This window comes from Gopherus evgoodei, chromosome 3 (assembly GCF_007399415.2).
Source record: "Gopherus evgoodei ecotype Sinaloan lineage chromosome 3, rGopEvg1_v1.p, whole genome shotgun sequence".
In the NCBI taxonomy this organism is placed as follows: domain Eukaryota; kingdom Metazoa; phylum Chordata; order Testudines; family Testudinidae; genus Gopherus; species Gopherus evgoodei.
The window spans coordinates 99,168,081-99,191,208 of NC_044324.1; the positions used below are offsets into that span (position 1 = coordinate 99,168,081).

The 23,128-nt window shown below is 39.7% G+C and overlaps 1 protein-coding gene across 1 annotated transcript in view; it reads left to right on the forward strand.

Moving 5' to 3' along the window:
* NT5DC1 (5'-nucleotidase domain containing 1) overlaps window positions 1-23,128 on the forward strand; it is a 238,906-nt gene that overhangs the window by 143,155 nt on the left and 72,623 nt on the right. The window contains 2 exon segments of the mRNA XM_030556165.1: window positions 10,750-10,930; window positions 17,477-17,574. Of these exon segments, the coding sequence (XP_030412025.1) occupies window positions 10,750-10,930; window positions 17,477-17,574 (279 nt within the window).

Genomic DNA, 23,128 nt, shown 5'->3' on the forward strand with positions numbered 1-23,128 from the left:
CATTAACGGTATTGAAACATATTTGTTCTGAACTCTGGACTGACAGACATCCTGCCAAAAATAAATCTCCTTAAAAAACATGTGCACGTGCATTGAAGATCCGGATATAGCTGGGAGACAAGTATTATGGTTCTACAGGCCTGATCTAAAGCCAACTGAAATTAATAGGAGGTTTTTTTTCCATTAATTTCTGTGGGCTTTTGATTAGGTCCTGAGAGGGAAATGGCATAACCGAAAGCTCCAAGGGAAATGACAGTTTTTCCTCCCTCCTTCCCAGCAGAAGTACTGAACAGTATTAGCACATTGAACTGGGTATCTGCACTTGCAGAATAAACTGAGCATTTGATGTCATGCTTGTAGGAGATCGAGAGTAGACTTAGGACTATGTTTGCATTACAGTGTTTGGGGAAAATTGACAAAGCTACAGTCATGGTGCATGCACATTTCCCTTTGACTTTAATGGGAGGTTTGCATATGTAAAGGTTTCAGGAACACTTATTATTGATTTTATACACCTCTACCCCGATGTAACACTGTCCTTGGGAGCCAAAAAATCTTACCGTGTTATAGGTGAAACCGCATTATATTGAACTTGCTTTGATCCGTTGGAGTGTGCCTCCCTGCCCCCCGGAGCACTGCTTTACTGCATTATATTCGAATTTGTGTTATATCAGGTTGTCGTTATATCGGGGTAGAGGTGTAATAATATAGGAGTGCATGGTGCTTCATAAAAATATATACACCCTTTAGAAAGATCTCTGCCTTAAGAAGTCTATTATCTAAGCTGTAACACAAACAAGTAAAAGATGAGGCATGAAGATATGAACAGAATCTTAACTGATCATCAATAAAGCTAAGATTGTGTCACGGATATTTTTAGTAAAAGTCATGGACTAGTCACGGGCAATAATGAAAAAATCACAGATGCCTGTGACCTGTTCCTGACTTCCACTAAAAATATCTATGATAAAATGAGGAGCCTGGGCAGCTGCGGGTGGGCTGGGAGCTCCATGGTCCCCATCTGCTGGCAGCTCCAAACTCTGGAGGTTCCCTTTGCTGCCATGGAGGCCGGGAGCTCTGTGGGTCCCTCCTGCCACCCATGGAAGGGGAGAGCTGCAGGGGTTCCCATGCCACCTGCAGAGGAAGAGCGCTATGAGGGTTCCTGCTGCCACCTGCCCAGAGTGTCTGGGACCTGTGGGAGGTCCGCCTGCCGGCAGGGGACCCTGCAGCTCCCAGCCGGGGCTGGCTGAAGTCACAGAGGTCTTTGGAAGTCACAGAATCCGTGACTAAATCGCAGCCTTAATTGTCAGTGAAAGGTTAGACAAAAAAACCCAGAAGAACCTAGACCTGAAGGAGAGATTTGAATGTGTAGAAGGAGTGCTTTATATAATTTTGGAAACACGATGTGAATCAATACAGATAAGAAATGTCTAAGTACTTGCAAATATCCTGACAATGTATTAATATTCTACTGTGCTAAACAACAGCCCTTTTATTTAGTTACGTTTCTATCTTCTTGTTCTTTTAAAAATGCTGTTGGAAAAAACTATTGAGAGACTGACTGCCTGGTTGTTAGCATAGGCTATATTTCAGGAAGTTAGATAAACTTGTTTAGAGACTGGAGTGGAAATTGAAAATCTGCCTTTGTTCCATGGAAACACATATTTAATAGAGGCTTTCACAAAACACTTATGTCTTTGTTTGTTGGGTTATGCTTTCTCCAACCATCACAAGATGAAGAGATGCAGACTTGATTGATTCTGATACTTCTTACTTGATTCCATTTTGTGTTATATAAAAAAAAAGGTTTTGACTTTTTTTGTGAAAGTTTTTGTTCTGTTAAAGAGCCAGGGATTGTCAGCGGGAGTTTTGGCATATTTACAGACACGTGAAAGCTATAAATAGACATCTGGGGTGAAAAGTTGGAACACATCTTTTGTTGTTGTTGTCCCCACCTCCGTTTCCCTCTGACATTGACAGATGTTGGATGGGAAAAATTTTTAGGAGGGATATAATAAAATACAAAATAATCTATTTATTTTCTAGGAAACTTATAGGTGATGAGCCATCATTTGCAGATCTGCTTGCACCCATTTTGAAGTAATATCTTTTTTTGGTTTTGAGCTTTGTTTCCTTAGAAGACACTAAAATTTATTTTTGACTGGGCACACATTTAGGGGTCAATCATGAGAGATTTTTGAAACTTTGACTCCTAAATGATTGTGTGCCTGATCCCAAGAAGTGCACTGATGTCAATGGGGTTTATTGGATGGTCATCTCTCAGGAACAGTCCCTATGTATCATATTTGTACTGTTTGCCAAAAGCATGGTATGACTCCCATATACAGTGCCAATATGTTGTTTTATGTTCTCCTTTCCTTTGCTGGATATATCAAAACATTGTTGTTTTCTTCTCTATCCTTGTTACATGTAAAATAAAATCATAACATGCTTTCTAGAGACTAAACCAACAGGTTAACCTCCTGCTTAAAGAAGTCATCCACCCAAAGTCCTTGTCAGGGTTTTCAACCAAGGTTGGCTCAAATTCCATTTTCATGAATGCATTTACTTCCTAGGTGCAAGGTGTTGTCTTTGCCTGCTAAAAATAGACCTAAAGTTTACTGTCTTTGCTCATGGACAAGCTAATCTCCCAAGGCTTGTTTTTTTTTCCCCTGTGTGCTCCCTTCCTGCTGATTTCACATCTCTTTATTAACATCTGACTTTCTATGCAAATAGGCATCTGTTGTGTTTGCTTACAATGCTTAATTTACATCCCAACAGAGGAAGAAGTGAATAAACATCTCCTGTCTAACAGGAAACCTGGTTTTCACCTCTGCAACTTGATACAGACTCTAAGACAATATTTTCAGTATATATGCATCACTCCTTACATAGTACCTGTATATACATTTCACAGGGTTGTTAATAACTATTGTGAGAGTGGCTTTCATTTCAGACCACACATAACATTCTTTGATGAACTAGAATGTACCTATTGGAATCATAGAACTGGAAGGGACCTCGAGAGGTCATCTAGCCAGTGCTTCTCAAGCTATCTGATGTGGGGGACCAGCAATTTTTTTTTCCAATGTGCCAGGGACCGGTGCCATATTATTATCCTATTCGACGTTCTTATGAGGAAATTCGCTGTGGACTGGCAGACAATGGCTAGCAGACCAGCACCGGTCCACAGACCACCACTTTGAGAAACACTAGTCCAGTCCCCTGCACTCAGGGCAGGACTAGGTATTACCTAGATCATCCCTGACAGGTGTTTGTCTAACCTGCTCTTTCAAATCTTTCAAACGATGGAGATTCCACAACTTCCCTAGACAATTTATTCCAGTGCCTAACCACACTGACAGTTAGGAAGTTTTTCCTAATGTCCAACTTAAACCTCCCTTGCAGTTTAAACCCATTGCTTCCTGTCCTATCCTAAGAGGTTAAGAAAAACATTTTTTCTCCCTCCTCCTTGTAACAACCTTTTATGTACTTGAAAACTGTTATCATGTCCCCTCTCAATCTTCTCTTTTCCAAACTAAAAAAAAAACATTTTTTTTCAATCTTCCCTCACAGGTCATGTTTTCTAGACCTTTAATCTTTTTTGTCGCTCTTCTCCATACTCTCTCCAATTTGTCCACATCTTTCCTGAAATGTGGTGCCTAGAGCTGGACAGAATACTCCAGTTGAGGCCTAATCAGTGCAGAGTAGAGCAGAAGAATTACTTCTCATGTCTTGCTTACAACGCTCTTGCTAATACATCCCAGAACGATGTTTGAGGTTTTTTGCAACAGTGTTACACGGTTGACTCATATTTAGCTTAAGATCCACTAGGACCCCCAGATCCCTTTCTGCAGTTCTCCTTCCTGGGCACTCATTTCCCATTTTGTATGTGTGCAACTGATTATTCCTTCCTAAACAGAGTATATTGCATTTATGCTTATTGAATTTCATCCTATTTACTTCGGACGATTTCTCCAGTTTGTCCAGATCATTTTGAATTGTAATCCTATTCTCCAAAGCACTTGCAACCCCTCTCAGCTTGATATCATCTGCAAACTTTATAAGTGTACTCTCTATACCATTATCTAATCATTGATGAAGATATTCAACAGAACCGGACCCAGAACTGATCCCTGTGGGACCCCACTCTTTATGCCCTTCCAGCATGACTGTGAACCACTGATAACTACTCTATGGGAACGGTTTTCCAACCAATTTTGCACCCACCTGATAGTAGCTCCATCTAAGTTGCATTTTCCTAGTTTGTTTATGAGAAGGTCATGCAAGACAGTATCAAAAGCTTTACTAAAGTCAAGATATACCACGACTACTACTTCCCTCCTATCCACAAGGCTTGTTACCCTGTCAAAGAAAGCTATCAGGTTGCTTTGATACAATTTGTTCTTGACAAATCCATGCTGGCTGTTGTTTATCACCTTATTATCTTCTAGATGTTTTCAAATTTACTGCTTAATTATTTGCTCCATTACATTTCTGGGTACAGAAATTAAGCTGACTGGTCTGTAATTCTCTGGGTTGTCCTTATTTCCCTTTTTATAGATCGAAGCTATATTTGCCCTTTTTCAGTCTTCTTTGATCTCTCCCATCTTCCATGATTTTTCAAAGATAATCACTAAAGGCTTAGATATCTCCTCAGTGAGCTCCTTGAGTATTCTAGGATGCATTTCATCAGGCCCTGGTTACTTGAAGACATATAACTCATCTAAGTAATTTTTAACTTGTTCTTTTCCTATTTTAGCCTCTGATCCTACCTCATTTTCACTGACATTCACCATGTTAGACATCCAATCACCACCAATCTTCTTGACAAAGAAGTCATTAAGCACCTCTGCCATTTCCACATTTTCTGTTATTATTCCCCTCCAGCTGAGTAATGGGCCTACCCTGTCCATGGTCTTCCTCTTGCTTCTAATGTATTTGTAGAATGTTTTCATGTTATCCTATATGTCTCTAGCTAGTTTGATCTCATTTTGTGCCTTGGCCTTTCTAATTTTGTCCCTTCATACTTGTGTTTTATTTGTTTATATTCATCCTTTGTAATTTGACCTAGTTTCCACTTTTTGTAGAACTGTTTTTTTGATTTTTAGATAATTGAAGATCTCCTGGGTAAGCTAGGGTGGTCTCTTTCCAAGCTTCCTATCTTTCCTATGCAATGGGATAGTTTGCTCTTGTGCCCTTAATAATGTCTCTTTGAAAAACTGCCAACTGTCTTCAATTGTTTTTCCCCTTCCATTTTCTTCCCATGGGATCTTACCTACTATCTCCTTGAGTTTGCTAAAGTCTGCCTTCTTGAAATCCATTGTCTTTATTTTGCTGTTCTCCCTCCTACCATTCCTTAGAATCAAGAACTCTACCATTTCATGATCACTGTCACCCAAGCTGTTTTCCACCTTCAAATTCTCAACCAGTTCCTACCTATTTGTCAAATCAAATCTAGAATACCCTGTCCCCTAGCAGCTTTCTCCACCGTCTGAAATAAAAAATTGTCTCCAATACATTCCAAGAACTTGTTGGATAATCTGTGCTTTGCTGTGTTATTTTCCCAACAGATGTCTGAGTAGTTGAAGTCTTCTGTCACCACCAAGTCCTGTGCTTTGGATGATTTTGTCAGTTGTTTTTATAAAAGCCTCATCCACCTCTTCTTCCTGGTTAGGTGGTCTGTAGTAGACCCCTGCCATGACATCCCCCTCATGTTTTTACCCCTTTTATCCTTACCCAGAAATTTTCAGCAAATCTGTCTCCTATTTCCATCTCAACCTCAGCCCAAGTGCATACATTTTTAATGAGGAGATACCCCTGTGTACCTCCTTGCCAGTTAGCATTAAGAAGTTCTTGGGTCTCAGCTGAATCGAGTGTTGATTAAACTTTTAATTTCAGAGATAGCCATCAGACTACATAGCAGTCTAAAAAGGATTTATCGTACAATAACTACTTATTAGCGTACTGTGAAAAAGAGTGTCATGTTTAAACACCCTCACAGTCTTTCTTTTTTCATCAGCGTATATTTCTTACATAGAAGCAAGGAACTTCTTTTTCTTACTAGCAGCCTAATAGCAAATCCACAGATTAACTAAACATCACAGAATTGTCCTCAGAAATCAAAAAAGGATTTGGTAAGGGACAAAGAAAATATGTGCCAACAACATGTGATAAAACAGGCCTATTTACCTTAGAGAGAGAAGGTAATAAACTACTGTTCATATTGGACACCTGCTCTGCCTCTCCCTCAGTAGACTGAGCCAGTATGGGGCGGAATGTCATATAAGCATTTCTCTTGGGTCCCCATCAGTTCTTGCGTAATGATGCTTTCTAAATAAAAATGAAAGGGGTGGATGGCGGCTGAGCTGTCATATAGAGCACAGTACACATTACTAATGAAAGTCCAAAAAAATTACTTCATCTTCTGCAACAGAAACCTCAAGTTTCTTGTCCCCAACAGCATCCACACTAAAGAAAATAAACATTCCTTGGTAAATTTTTGTTTCATCGAAAAATAGTGGTCTTGGCTAGTTCTTAAATCAATACGTAATACAGACTGCTGGAATGTACTTGCGTAACCCTTCTTCCCCTCTGAGTTGGCAGCAACAAGGGCCGGGTTCAGTATCTGGGGGTTCCGTTTCAGTAACACAATGCATAACCGGCTTGAGCCCCCACCCAGTGACCTGGGACACTCACATACCACACCCCCTGGGTGCCTCTAGGAGGCAATACTTCCCCTCTCGCAAGCACGGAGTCTGAGTGTAGCAAAATCTTTTTAATAAAGGAAGGAATCAATGCGACATCCCATTGGAGAAACACCACAAACAGGGTTATAACACAAACCATAAACAAAAACCCACCTCCAAGTACGTTTGGCATTGTCCTTTTTCCCCCTTAGAGTTTTAAGTCCAATCACCCCAAAGTCCAACAACCCAAAAGTCTCTGGTCAATGCCACCCCAGAGTTCGAGAGTTTATCTGTAGAGGTCCCTCCCCCCAGCCTGGGTAGAAAGGGGCACCTTACGTGGTCCGGGGCCAACTGCCCTGCCTCTCCGTGGGTTCTGCTTCCGCCTTCTGCACGAACTGCTCCGCTTTACCAGCCGCTCCACGCTGCTCCTCCAGCCGTCCTCAGAAACAGCTCCGCTCCATCAGCTGCTCTGCTCCATGAGCTGCTCCAGTTCTCTCTGCAAACTGCTCGGCTTCGCTCGCTCTGTGGGCCGCTCCACCCGTCCCACAGCTACTCCGCTCTGCCAGCCACTCTGCTGCCACCAGCTGTCCCATGATCCGCTCCAGCCATCCCCACAACTGCTCCACTCCGCCAGCTGCTCTGTTCCACAGTATAGCTTCAGGCTCCCCCACTAGTTAGCACAGTACTCAGTGCTCTCAGCTCAGTAAATTTCAGCTCTTTAGTGATTTCAACTCTTAGTGATCTCAGCTCTTAGTGGGGGAGCCCCAGTGCTAGTGCACCATTAGCCCAAAGTGAGTTCAGCTCAGTAACCTGTATTTAGATTCTTGAGGGAATAAAAAAAATCAACTCTGACATTCCACAGTGGAGAGAGGAGGGGGTGGAACTGGTGCTTCTGGAACCACAAGGAGACTGCACCACCAGACACAGATACCTGTCCCCAGCCTCTCTTAATTCACTGGGTTTTGGAACCCATGTCCCTTGTCTAGCAAGTACCACCCAACTGAGGGTGAGTCATTTGTCACCAAGCCGTCCCACAGCTCGGCAGTCTGGGATAGGGTAGGCGTGCCTATGCAAATACACTCTCTGAAATTCTTTCCACCAGATGTCAGGGTAGAGCTTATCCTGACTCTGCTTACACTTGTATACCCATGGCAAAGCCCACTGCGCTTTCTCATCCAGATTCCATAGAGAATCGGAGTGGTAACCTAGTTATGACTTGAAACTTTTCTCTAAGAGGTTTTCCTCAGTAGTAGTAATCCACATTTGGAAGAAAAAGCTCTACATATCATGCTGCTGAATTAAGTAATTCTGTCTCTTCTCTTGTTGCTGTGCCAGCTAAACCTAATCTGAATCTGTTGCTTTAAAAAGAAAAAAAGTCTGTAGAAGGTTTCAAGTATCAGAGGGGTAGCCGTATTAGTCTGGATCTGAAAAGCAGCAAAGAGTCCTGTGGCGCCTTATAGACTAACAGACATATTGGAGCATGAGCTTTCGTGGATGAATATCCACTTCGTCAGATGCATGTAGAAGGTTTGAGTACATAACAATTATGAAACAGTATTATATTTAATATTTTATCTTTCTTTGAGACTACTGTTTTAAATATACATGTTTCCTCTCTCGTTAAAAGCTCAATTTCAAGTGGTTTAAATCTTTTTTTTCTTATTTTTTTTAAATGAAAAAATAGCATTACTCACATACCACAAGTTTAAATAGCGTCTGGCATTTATTATATCATTCGGCGAAGTTGACTACAGATAGTTCCATATAGAACAAAATGATGGACAACAACTATTCTTGTATTGATGATGATTCCAGGAGACATACAAACTGTGTGTTAAACTTTGTCTCATTCATGCCTCTTTTAGTAAACATTTCTATCTTAGAAAAACTAGCTTTGGGGTTTTTTGGTAATGACTTGTGTCTGCAGTGCATGAGCATATAGACAATATATTGTTTTAGGAAACTGTAGTAACGAATAAAATAGGTTAATGATAATGGTAAATTGACATAAAACGAGAAATCTTTGTCAGTCAGTCACATTAATGAATGAGCTAATTCTTAATAACTGATTAGTGTTATTCTTCAGCGTCCAATATGCTTTTAGATGCATATGTTCAGAAGAATATGTTTGCCTGTAAAGGCCAAATTCTGTTTCTGTTACATCCATAAAATGGGTATTCATAACTCTACTAAGAGCAGAGGGTGGATTTGTTTGTTTACGTCTCCAATCAGTGTGCAGTACATCAGCTGAGTAGCTCTCACTAGATTGGACTCAGGGGACCTGGGTTCTGTTCCTAATTTTGCCATTGGCCTGCTGGGTGACCTTGGGCATGTCACGTCATCTCCCAGTGCCTCAGTTTCCCCATTTGTAAAATGAGAATAATGATACTGGCCTCTCTTTGTAAAAATCTTTGAGATTTTCTGATCTGAAAAAGTGCTACATGAGAGCACAGTGGAATTATTATTATCATTAAATATTGTTAGGGCTGTCAATCATAGTTAACTCAAGCAATTAACTCAAAACAAATTGACACTATTAAAAAAATTAATCACTATTAATCACTGTTTTAATCACACTGGTAATAATAGAATACCAACTGAAATTTATTATAAATATTTTTGAATGTTAATCTACATTTTCAAATATATTGATTTTAGTCACAATACAGACTATAAAGTGCACAGTGCTCACTTTATATTATTTTTTATTACAAATATTTTGCAATGTAGAAAAGATAAAAGAAATAGTAAACAATTCTCCCCAAAGGAGTTCAGTCACAAATTTAATTAATGCATTATTATTTTAACAAGCATCATCAATATGGAAACGTGTCCTCTGAAATGGTGGTCGAAGCATGAAAGGGCATACAAATGTTTAGCATATCTGGCACGTAAATACCCTGCAACGCTGGCTACAAAAGTGCCATGGGAACACCTGTTCTCACTTTTAGGTGATGTAAACGAAAATTGGGCAGCAGTATCTCCCGTAAATGTAAATAAACTTGTTTGTGTTAGTGGTTCGCTGAACAGGAAGTAGGACTGAGTTGTCCTGTAGGCTTTAAAATTTTACATTGTTTTGTTTTTGAGTGAAGTTATGTAAAAAAAAAAATTCTACATTTGTAAGATGCACTTCCACAATAAAGAGATTACACTACAGTGCTTGTATGTGGTGAATTGAAAAATGCTAGGTGAGGTTTGTTTCTTTTTTACATTGCAAATATTTGTAATAAAAAATAGTAATATAAAGTGAGCACTGTATGCTTTGTATTCCATGTTGTAATTGAAATTAATATATTTGAATATGTAGAAAAACATCCAAAATATTTAAATAAATGGCATTCTATTATTTTTTTAACGGTGTGATTAAAACTTTGATTAATCACAATTAATTGTTTTAATCATTTGACAGCCCTAATTATTATTAATCAACTTTTATCAGATAAAATGATGACATGCATTTAAAAAACTAATCTGAGAAATAATGTCATTGATATAGGAATGCTGTTACAGATCAGTTGGTGCTAACTGCAAGTTTTGAAAGTAACTGTAGATTTTGGGTGCTTCCATTTTTGGTCTCCAAATTGAGATATCTTAAGATCTCTGATTGTCAGTAGACAGGTGCTCATCACTTTCTGGACACTAGGTCTATTTAAGTAACCTCAAATTGAATATCCAAAAATTGAAAATCAATACAGTGATATCTCATACACAAACCCTACAGTGCTTTTCAGGACAGTAATTCATGATATAAAATATGTGGGAAAACAAAAAATAAGAAAGGCAAAGCTGCGAAATGTATGTAATACCAGAGAGAGATAATTACATAATTTTTTTTGCTATTACGTCACATTGCTTTCTTTTCCTTTTTTTATGTAAATCAAGAATTATAGCTCTGTACAACTTTTAAGATTTCTCTGCTTTTTTTATATCAGTCTTTTACATTTTATTTTATTATCTTTTATATTTTTGTTTATTTATTTTTGCCTATGGAGTGAAGGAAAAATTGTAAATATAGTTTGTAGATTGGCTGGTAGAAGATAATTATGTTTTTATTTTTCAGAAAACTGTGGGCCATATTTCCCAGAAGTGAAAAATGATCCAGTCAAATATTTACAAAGTTGCCCTGAGTCTGTAAAAAAGTGGCTGAGACAACTGAAAAATGCTGGGAAGGTCCTGCTATTAATTACCAGCTCTCACAGAGACCATTTCAGACTCCTGTGTGAACACGTCCTTGGTTAAGTGTACTGTTGATCTCAGTTCATTTCCAGTTAGACCTCCCAGAGAGCAGTAGCCATGGTTAGAATTAGAGATGGCCCTGAGCAGTAAGGATAGAGGTTTGAACTTTCTCAGATGCAAGGAAGTATTTGGATCTGGGGTTTTGGTCTGGATCTGTTTCTAGTTAGTGTTTCACATTATCTCAGAACTAGGAGACCAGTAGTTATGGGCTGTCCTTAAAACTATACATTTTTATAAGCAGTATTTCACATTGAATAACCAGTTTTTCTAAAAATAGGCCTTGTGGCTAAGGCACTGGCCCTTATTTCTTTATTAATTGTATTATGAATGGCCCCAGATGCCCAAATCTGGATAGGAGCCCTGTTATGGCAGGCACTCTACAAACATATGGTGAGAGGCAATTCCTGCCCTGAAACTCTTACATTAATGGCTATTAGCCAGGATGGGCAAGGATGGTGTCCCTAGCCTCTGTTTGTCAGAGGGTGGAGATGGACGGCAGAAGAGAGATCACTTGATCATTAATTGTTAGGTTCACTCCCTCTGGGGCACCTGGCATTGGCCACTGCCGGCAGACAGGATACTGGGCTGGATGAACCTTTTGTCTGAACCAGTACGGCCATTCTTATGTTCTTAGAAGGGAGGAGACACTGAGACACAGAGATGTGAAGCAACTTACCCAAAGTCACACAGCAGGTTATTGGCACATACGAGTGGGGCCAGATGTGTGCACAGGCCTATAGGGCTATGCCAAGGGACCCCATCTGCTGATATCTTGCAATTGTAACAGAATCAAGACTTCCATTTTTTAAATAAAAAGTAAGTTTCTAGCCTTTGAGGTTGTGAAGAAAAGCTTGAAAGTGTGACCAGGGATTAACAGGTGCAGTGGTGTCTGCTTGAGTCTGAAACACAACCTAGAGATATAGTTCTGAGAAGTGTGAATGACCCCATGCATCTCAATAGGGTGTTAATTCTGAGGCCCACTGCTCTTGTAGGCCCTACCAACATCACTCCAGCAGAGGATTCTGTATATGACAAGAGAAATAGATTGCAGTGGCAAACCCTCACCATACCACGCTCCCAAGCAAATATTTCCCAGTTGCTGAGGTATGTAGTAAGGCCACTTCCTGCTGCCATCTCTATCTCTCTGGGAAGGGCCCCTGTTGCTCCTAAGGGGAGGAGTTCCCTTGTTGCCACTTTGGTAAGAAGGGGAGCTTTTGCCACTTCCCTGCCTCTCTGGGAGTGTGTAGGACCCTTTATCATCATCATTCCATGTGGAGTGCAGGGCCATAGCATGGGGATGAGGCCACAGGGGACCTCATATCATGATATATCTAGAGGACCAGATTGCTTTATTCTTGTCCCAGGTCTCCCAACTCTCAATCCTTGAATGTATGTGAGCTACTCAGATATTATACAATAACCTTCAGAGAAGAGCCTATGAATAACTTATCATTTTTCTTAATGCATGGTTGCCAAAAAGATAATTGTGCACAGAAAACATCTATTTACAGTACTTAGGCAGAATAGATAATTTCACACACAGATGGTTCACTGCAATTAATTTGAGATATGCAGCTGCCAATGATGGCACCTATTTGTATCCACAGATTTTTCAAGCTAGTAATATTGAGAATTTGGCTGGATAAGCCAAATGCCACCCAAAGTTAGTGGGCTTAACTCCCACTGAAATCTCTGGGACAAATCCATAAAGTTAATAATGGTGTAGGTTAAACACTGAGTGTAACTTCATTAATAAAACAGTTTTAGGTGGCAGCATATTGTAGCTATTCTGCCTGTCAGTGGGTGTGCACCCAGTGAGTGTATTACATGTAGAAATTGGGTAGAAAAGAGATGATGCAGCAGGAAAAGCACAACTGATATAAAGACACAGCTGCATCCCAACAACAGCACAACTCATGCCATACCATTCACAGTGCTCCCAGGACTAAACAGAATCCTGGCAGCAACAGCTACAACTCTCTATCTCCTGCCACCCCTCAAAAATGAAAAAATCAGTAATACTCAAATGAGTAGTATAGTCAGGGACTGATTCTCTACTGCCATGCACTTTCTGTAGTCATTTATATCAGTGCAAGCACTCCCATCCATGCACTGATACCTGTGCCTCCCTTTAATTGGGTACTTAATGCTCTAATAGTTCTCTGCTGGTGTGCAAGAGATCTTAAAGACTACATGGCACAGTGAAAAACCTGCTACACCAACACTGCCGTACATAGCTATATGTGTCAGTGAAAGCCTGTGGCCGGGGGGAGAAAGAAAGAAAAAGCTTTGGTAGCTCCCCACTGCTGGAATCTTTCCTTGCAGGGGAATACTACAGCAGTTGGGAGCTGCTGGAGTCTTTTCCTGGGGATGGGAAAGGCTGTAGCAGCAGGATGATGTGCTGCTAAAAGTAGCAGTGGAGAGGGACAGTCATGGCGTGGCTGAGCAGAGAGATGTGAAATGTATGTACTTGGGTGCATACCATCACCCTTCAGATATGTCTTTATTCACCTGAATCATGCATCACAAGCTACAATTCTATTTATACCTATGCTAGCAGGGGCTATGCATGTATGTACTCTTCACACCAGACCCATGCAGTATAGACATACTTTACGTTGTCAATAGGGGTGATTTCCCTTGTTAAGCACAGCCCTCTTGAAAAGGTAGAGATTAGAAATGGAAGAACTCTACTAGGTCATCTTGTCCATTTCCATGCCAATGTAGGATTGTGGCCTTCAGTGTTTATCGCAGTCCTATTTTAAATGAGTCAGGGAATGTGACTTCCACCACTTCCCTTGAGAGTCTGCCTGTTCCACAATCTACTCGATGCTACTGCTAAGAATTGTTTCCTCCTGTTCATCTGAAATGTTCCCTCGCTCTAGTTCATCGCGTAACTCCTGGCTGTACTCTTTGGCTTTTCAGTTCCCTCACTGTTGCTTGCACTGTAGAAACAAAGCATTTATAAATGGTTACCATGTCACTCCCTTAGTTATGATATAAAGCATATTTGTTCTTGGCTTCTGTTCTTGTAAATTGATCCTCCCCAACCCCTAGTATTCAGGTATCCAGAACTGTGTGTAGTATGTATCAGATGAGAGCCGTAGTACACAGTGAGCGTGATCTTGAGAGCAACCTCAGCTTAGTCTCACTCTTTAGTGGCACCTATGAAGTTGTGAGTACAAATTTCATTCAGACATCTACCAGTAAGTGCTATACCTGACTGCATGTGCAAATCAAGTATAGTGACTTCTCTTGAAGTTTCTTTCATTTTAAGAGAGAGAGAGTTCTACCAGCATTCCCCATTTTAAGTACAGGAAACATATCTCCAGCCACTAGAATCTTTGAAAAAAGAAGAAAAAATTTAAATGTGTCCATTGTGTTATGTGATGTTGAATTGAACTCACAAAAAGAGAGCTAAAATGCTTTATAGAGACAGTCATAAGCTACAGATGAACAATTTTCAACATTGGTCATACTTCCTGCAGGAGGTTTTACATCTTGGACATGCAATGATCAAGTTTTTGGGCTTTTTTTTTTAAGGTAGGAAACAGAGAAGCAAACAAAAGCATAAAAACAACTAGAAGTCCAGTGACACCTTAAAGACTAACAGATTTATTGGGGCATAAGCTTTCATGGGTAAAATAGCCACTTCCTCAGATGCATGGAGTGAAAGTCACAGATGCAGGCATTGTTATACTGACACCTGAAGAGAAGGGAGTTAACTCACAAGTGGAGAACCAGAGTTGACAGGGCCAATACAATAAGAGTGGATGTAGTCCACTCCCAATAATAGATGAGGAGGTGTCAATTCCAGGAGAGGCAAAGCTGCTTCTGTAATGATACAGCCCCTCCCAGTCCCTATTCAAGCCCAGATTAATGGTGTTAAATTTGCAAATGAATTTTAATTCTGCTTCTCTTTGAAGTCTCTTTCTGAAGTATTTTTTGTTCAAGAATAGTGACTTTTAAATCTGTTAGAATAGCCAGGGAGATTGAAGTGTTCACCTATTGGCTTTTGTATGTTACCATTCCTGATGTCCGATTTGTGTCCATTTATTCTTTTACATAGGGACTGTCCAGTTTGGCCAATGTACATGGCAGAGGGGCATTGTTGGCACATGATGTCATATATAACATTGGTAGACGTGCAAGTGAATGAGCCCTTGATGGTGTGGCTGATGTGGTTGGGTCCTCTGATGGTGTCGACAGAGTAGATATGGGGGTAGAGTAGGCAACGAGGTTTGCTACAGGGATTGGTTCCTGGGTTGGTGTTTCTGTGGTGTGGTGTGTAGTTGCTGGTGAGTATTTGCTTCAGGTTTGGGGGTTGTCTGGAAGTGAGGACTGACCTGCCTCCCAAGGTCTGTGAGAGTGAGGGATTGTTTTCCAGGATAGGTTGTAGATCATTGATGATGCGCTGGAGAGGTTTTCGCTGGGGGCTTAACATGATGACCAGTCGTGTTCTGTTATTTTCCTTGTTGGGCCTGTCCTGTAGTAGGTGATTTCTGGGTACCCGTCTTGCTCCGTCAATCTGTTTCCTCACTTCCCCACATGGGTATTATAGTTTTAAGAATGCTTGATAAAGTTCTTGTAGGTGTTTGTCTATTTCTGAGGGATTGGAGCAAATTCAGGTTAGAGCAAAAATCTCTCTTCTTTTTTTTAAAAAAAATAACCTTTGAGTTATATTCAAAACAGTGGTTCTCCCTAAATCTGTTCCAGATGCCTTCCTTTGCCATCTACACTTGATCACATGTATCTGACACACTACACTGTCATGTTTGTTAATAAGATTAACATACATGAAAATCAGAGAGCGGAAAGAACTGTGTCAGATTTTAACTTCAGAAGAAACCTCTGCATATTTCTATTGCATCTCTCTATAGTCATTTATCAAATCCAATCACTTATCTGATAAACTCCACTGATAGTTAATAATCTAAAGCATATGTCTCATAACTGTTGGAATGCAAATCTACTTTTGGAAAGCCTCTTATGATACATGTCAAAGGTCAGTAATGCATTTTTTTATTCAGATCTGTACATCTGGTATACAATCTGTCTGATTCTCCTTTTATATTTGTTAGCATTTCAGCTCATTATACCCTGGCTGTACTTACTACTTCCTTCTTCCAGAATAAGGCTATCCAAGAATCTTACTACATGGTCCCAGTTTGTGTAATATAATAAAAATCACCTCAAAGAAGCACTTCTAATAAAAATATATAGCATGTATATGCAATTTTTTAATTTGCTACTATATTCCAGCATTAAGATATAACTAGGTTTGGCAACATTTTTCCATTTATGTACTACTTCAGACTACTTTATATTTTTATAACCTCCTTCAGAGACTTTTAGAGAAGAATTTTTAACTCCATTTTACAGCTGAAGATAATTTAGAGACTGATGGGAAATGATTTGCTCAAGGTTGTAGAGGGAGCAGGGCTGACTCCAGGCACCAGCCAAGCAAGCTCATGCTTGGGGCAGCAGATTCTAAGGGGTGGCATTCCACCCAATCCTAGGGTTGCACGACTGCCCTATTTTTACTTTTATATTTGCTTTACCTCCGGGTCCAGCACCCTGCGCCCTGGGTTTTTTGGGGTTTTTTTGCTTTGCCTCTGGGTCCAGCCGCCCTGCACCCAGGGTTTTGGGGTTTTTTTTTTGCTTTGTCTCTGGGTCCGGCCACCCTGCGCCCTGGGGTTTTTTGGATTATTTTTTGCTTTGCCTCCGGGTCCAGCTGCCCTGCGCCCAGGGGTTTTGTGTTTTTTTTCTTGATTTTTTTTTGCTTAGGGCGGCAAAAAAGTCAGAGCCAGCCCTGGAAGGGAGCCATGCTTGGAGTTAGGAGTATTACTCAGAAATATCTGGCTCCCAGTCTTGTGCTAAGACCATTAGACTACATTTTACTGTCATCACTTTCACCTTGAAATAAATATCCATCCATAATAAATGCCAGAAGTATGGGACCAATAGCGCTAATAACAAATAGTGAGTTTTGCATGGAGGTGATATAAGTACAGGTAAGTAGCTAGAAATAGCAAATGTTTCATTTAATATTATACCTGTCCTAATTGAGGGGGAAGCCACATCAGAAAGAGGAAAATGTGCCTACTAAGGGCCAGATTTTCAAATGTATTATGATGCTTAAAGATGCTGATAGGCACCTATTGGGATTTTCAAGAGCACCTAGTGACATCAATGCAATAGGCACCTGGGTGCTTTAAAAACCCCACTGTGTGCCTAGTGCAGTGGAGCCTAGTCATGAACCAGAACTCCTACGTGCTATGGTAATGCAAATTAATAGTAATAATAATTAATATAATTAATAGAAGGATTCGGTCTGATTGGCTGTCTATCCAACGTGCTTTCACTGTGATATATTAACTTAAAAATGGAAGAAAATGTGTGTGGGGAAATAGCATAAAAATCCCTATGCAAAGTGTCATGAAAAAATGTTTTACAGAAAACTGTTTTGATGGTCAGTCTTATCTACATGGCTTTATTTCCTTTTTTTTTAAGTGTTTCAAAGTTGTTTGACTTTTGTTTTGTTATTTCAGGAATGATTTTGCAGAGCTTTTCGATATTGTGATCACAAATGCATTGAAACCTGGTTTCTTCTCTCAGACACCAAACCAAAGACCTTTCCTAACCCTTGGTAAGATTCAGTAACGTATACATCTCTTTCTTACACAGTTAGATCTAAGAAATGCGGGATCCAGTCTAGCAGATCTGTGGGTTAAAACTCTCTGACATAATCAAGCATTCAAATATCAAGTGGAAGAGAGAAGAGGTTCTAGATTGGTAGATTAGTTCAATTCCTAAAGCAGGCTACTTGGAAAGGTTACTGAGGAAGTAAAATTTGTAATGCTGGAAGCAACCTGCAAATATAATGAAAAATGAAGTAAGCTTTTGGTTTAAAACAGAGGAAAAAATGTCAATATAATTTTGGGCTACATATATTGAGGTATTGCATGATTGGGCACAATGGTGAGTCATTTCTCTGCATTGCATAGGCAAGATCGTACACAGAATACTGCATACAGTTCTGGGACAATTCATTAAAAAAACATTTAAACAAATTAGAGGAAATTCAGAAAACAAACAAATACACCTACAAGGCTGGAGGAAATGACTTATGGGGAAAGTTTGAAAGTATCTAATATATGTAATTTGGCTCAGTATTGACTCACAATGGGCATACCGTTCACTTAAAAAAATAAAAACAATCCCAAACTTTGTCACAATGTAGTGAATTAGGTTATTAGACCAAGGCATTAAGGAATGGAGTGTACAAAAAAGGAAGGGCTTGTTAATCATCAAATGTGAATAGACATGTACAACAAGTCAAACAGTTTTGACTGCTTTTCATAAACATCCTCATGATTTGGTAACATTCTGAAAATTAAGCATATGTGCAAAATAGCAGATTGGCCCAACTTCTAATGCAGTGCAAATCAGAAAAAAAAAAGGCATATAGAACTGTATTTTAGCATCTGATTTTGGAAAAGACTGTCACTCCAGATCCAAATTAATTTTACCTTTCGAACTCTTAAATTAAAACTGCAATGGCGGAGTGGCAACGCATAGGAAATACTTTCTAATGCCATATCTATTTATGAAGAAGAGTAATAAAAATTATCTTAAATATATATATTTTAAAAGAATGAGGTCAAATAGGAAGCTGTCAATTTGACAGTTTGATGTGAAATAGCACAGGAAGGAACTCAAATAAAATATGAATGAATAAGCAAAGACTTTATAAGTGGTAAGCTGTGAAGTTTAAAAGCATTTTTGCTAATTTATCTTGATGGAAATTGAAAATTAAGTATAACTCAGTTCAGATGCTTTTAAAATCATCAGTCTTCTCATGCCTAGAAATGGGAGTGTCATTCCCTAAGCCTTTGATGGTGGTGTTCTTTGTTTATGTTATAGTAGTGCCAAAAGACTCCTGTCAGGATCTGGGCCTTATGGCAGTAGCCATTATATGAACACAGAATAAGAGTTGGCTCATGTTCTGCAGTGATTTCAATCTAAAAAAGACAGGAGAGACAAAAGAAAATAGACAATCAACAAATGAGTAATGTGCCCAAACTACAGAAGTTACTAGGTACACGTTCTCCAACTTTTGTTTGCTTTGCTAGGGTTGTTTTTTTTTCCCCCTTGTTTGACTTGATCTCAGATAAGTGCAAAATGGCCTCATCTTCAGAATGATGAATCAGAGTATTGATGATACTGTAACGGGGACAAATATTTCTAAAAATAACTTTGGAAATTTTAATAAAACATATTCTGGTGCTATAAATTGTTAATAATCTAAGATACTCTGTAGTGTTAATCACCTAAATAATGACTAGAAAAAAAATATAATGTTTTTGGTTTTCTGATTAAAAAGTCAAAATTTTCTGCAGGATAAAGAAACCTTTCTGAAAAGCTCTAGTGGAAGTCAGTTGGGCCTTACCACCCCTTTCCTTCTGCCTGTGCTCCTTGGATGGGCTGCTTGAGCTCAGGTGGCTTCTGCCCAATGGCTTGTTCCTGCAATAAAACGCCCCTCCTAAAATTTGGTAACCCAAGTAACTGCTTGTCTACCCTGTACCCAAAGTTGCTGGTTCAATGGGGCTGAGGAGAGGAAGATGATCAGGAACAGTCAAAATGGATTCACCAATGGCAAGTCATGCCTGACCAAACTGATTGCCTTCTATGATGAGATAACTGGTTTTGTGGATATGGGGAAAGCAGTGGACATGATATAGCAAAACTTTTGATTCGGTCTTCCACAGTATTCTTGCCAGCAAGTTAAAAAAGTATGGATTGGATGAATGGACTATAAGGTGGATAGAAAGCTGGCTAGATTGTTGGGCTCAACAGGTAGTGATCAATGGCTCAATGTCTAGTTGGCAGCCAGTATCAAGCGGAGTGCCCATGGGGTCGGTCCTGGGGTTGGTTTTGTTCAACATCTTCCTTAATGATCTGGATGATGGGATTAATTGCACCCTCAGCAAGTTCACAAATGACACTAAGCGGGGGGTGAGAGGTAGATATTCTGGAGGGTAGGGATAGGGTCCAGAGTGACGTAGAAAATTGGAAGATTGGACCAAAAGAAATCTGATGAGGTTCAAAAAGGACAAGTGCAGAGTACTGCACTTAGGACGGAAGAATCCCAGGCATTGTTACAGGCTGGGACTGACTGTCCAAGCAGCAGTTCTGCAGAAAAGGACCTGGGGATTACAGTGGAGGAGAAGCTGGATATGAGTCAGCAGTGTTGCCAAGAAGGCCAATGGCATATTGGGCTGGGTAGCAGGGTGCTGCTGCAGACGCAGCTCATTAGCCCCTGCTCAGCCAGCCCCAATCAGGTGAAATGGATTGGGGCTGGGGAGAAGCCTGGTGCCTGGCCTCTGAATGAGCTGCACCTGTGGGCCTGCAGGCTCAAGGGCCATAAAGACTGACTGGCAGCCAGAGGAAGTGGGGAAAGGACAGCCAGAGGCATGGCAGTCTCCAGGCTGGGGTAGACTCCCTGTAAAGGAGGAGGAGGAGAGTAAGACCTGTAAATAGAATCACTGGTGGTGGGAACTGTGTGTAAATAAAAAGCCACGGGTGCTGCATCCAGGAGGCTCAGAGTGCTTTGTGGAGACAGCAGGATGCTGCAGCAAGGAGGGCAGAGGAAGAGACCCGGTTACAGGCTGTATTAGTAGAAGCATTGCCAGCAGATCGAGGGATGTGATAATTTGGCACTGGTCAGGCCACATCTGGAGTATTGTTTGGGTCCCCCAACTACAGAATGTGGACAAAGTGGAAAGAGTCCAGCAGAGGGCAATGAAAATGATCAGGGGTCTGGGGCACATGACTTGAGAGGAGAGGCTGAGGAAACTGGGCTTGTTTAGTTTACTGAAAAGAGGGGGGATTTGATAGCAGCCTTCAACTGCCTGAAGGGGGTGTCCAAAGAGGATGGAGCTAGGCTGTTCTGAGTGGTGACAGATGACAGAACAAGTAGAAATGGTCTCAAGTTGCAGTGGGGGAGGTCTAGGTTGGATATTAGGAAACACTATTTCACTAGGAGGGTGGTGAAGCACTGGAATGGGTTACCTAGAAAGGTGGTGGAATCTCCATCCTTAGAGGTTTTTGAGGCCCAGTCTGACCAAGCCCTGGCTGGGATGATTTAGTTGGTGTTGGTCCTGCTTTGAGAGAGGGTTAGGCTAGATGACCTTCTGATGTCTCTTCCAACCCTAATCTTTTATGATTCTGTGATTCTATGATTCTACATTTCCCCATCCATCAGAAAATCTAAATTTGTCCCAGTTTTCTAATATTGCTGAGTCAATAGGTTTGTCCTGTTTCAGTGGGTTTCCATTCAAGGTGGGCTCAAGTTACAAAATGAGAATCCTTTTCTTGATTTCAAACTTTGCTTTCCCCTGCACCCCCTACCCCCGTGCAGGGGTGTTGAATCAAGTTCTTGATTGAGCCCCTACCTCATTTACATGTGGTGCTGTAGTAGTAGTTTTTGTTTCAAACTCTGGAGGAAAACCTTTAAAGAAAAGTTTTAAATCTGTCAGTCTTTCATTTTGAAGGAACCACTGTGTTCTATAAATATTTGAAGGAAGAGAACATAAAGAAGTTATTGTTGGCAGTATGATACTGTATGAGCTGCAGGAATGATTTTTCAGTAGAAAATAATTTTAGAACTAATCCATTTGGAACCATGAAAGTTAATTTTGATTGTGCTAAACACGCATCTTTACCTCATTTGTGTGAGTTTCAAAACATGCATCAATCAAAACGGTCAGAACATTGTATGCATCATTGCAAGATTTACGTAACTTTTTTTGTTAGAACCAAGGAACTAATTGTTGTTATAACAATACATTTTTGTGTATATAGTTCTTCAAAGAACTATGCTATAAATACAGTAATTAAAAAAAAAATAAATAAAAATCATATTGACGGAATTTTCTTATGAAAATTAAAATCTTTAAAAAAACTCTTCTGTATTGATTTTAAAGCATTTACACTAAACTATACCTAACAAAATATTAACAAACAACAAACAAACAGGTTTATACTGCCATGCAGCTTCAACTCCAGAATATCTCTTCAAGGATCTTACATATGTCTGACTTGCACATCTATATTTCTTTAGATAGGAAAGAAATTGCTTGCATAGTACATGAAATTCACAAATTTTGACATTAATCTTATAAATGAAGTCTGATCCTCAATTGGTATAAACTGACATAGCTTCATTTAAATCATTACAAGTACCTTTATTTACAACATCTAAGGATTTGTCCCAAAATGTTCATGTAAAGCAACGTCTGCCATGTCAACACGCCCATCTTTTGAAAATGGGATATAAGAGCTTTCCATCTTTTTGAACGACTAAGGTCAGCTTAAATGAATTTTTTTTAAAGATTTTGTAGTTCTATGAATTGAAGAAAAACCATGGAGCAAATATGGTTCGGTCTCACCTGGTAATTTATGATGTCATACTACTTCAATAACATTGAACCACAAATTTATTATATCAGTACGTTGCTAATTAATATGTGCCTAGCACTAGTCCTTGAACAGATGTGCATGAGCCCAACAAATTCTTTATTTTTACTATTATTTTTCTCTTAAATTAAAAATGTCACAGATAATGCTGTTCTCCCTGAGTAGCTTCTATAAGTTTGTGCTAATGGGCATTTCCTTCATGGACCTAAATACTGCCATTATGTATTTACATTCAGTTTGTGGAACTCTTGCAGTTTTAGCTCTCAATTTTTCTGTTTTTCAGGTAATTGTGTGACTAAAAGTTGTACTCTGTGTGTGTGTGTGTAAATAAGATATAGATATGTATTGACTCTGGAAAAATGTTTCATTTTTAAAATCTTACTATACAAAAATGAGATGATATTTATGTGAAATATTATGGAATCATCCTGTGATAGATTTATTAATCATGCATCTTTGACTATCCCGCTCTCCTCCAACCAATCCATGTCAACCATAACTTTTTCTAGTTTTCCAAACCTCTGAGCATCTTCAAACAGCTGCCATTTTCTAACAGACCATCACCAAATAAACTTTTATTCTTCCCCAGATGTGGAATTGCTCTCTTAGATCCCAGCATTACCACCATCTTTCAAAAAATTTAAAGGTCCTAAAGGCCAGGACTGAAAAGACACTTTCTTGGGAAAGTCACAGTTTTTCTCTACATAAAAATGTCACAAATT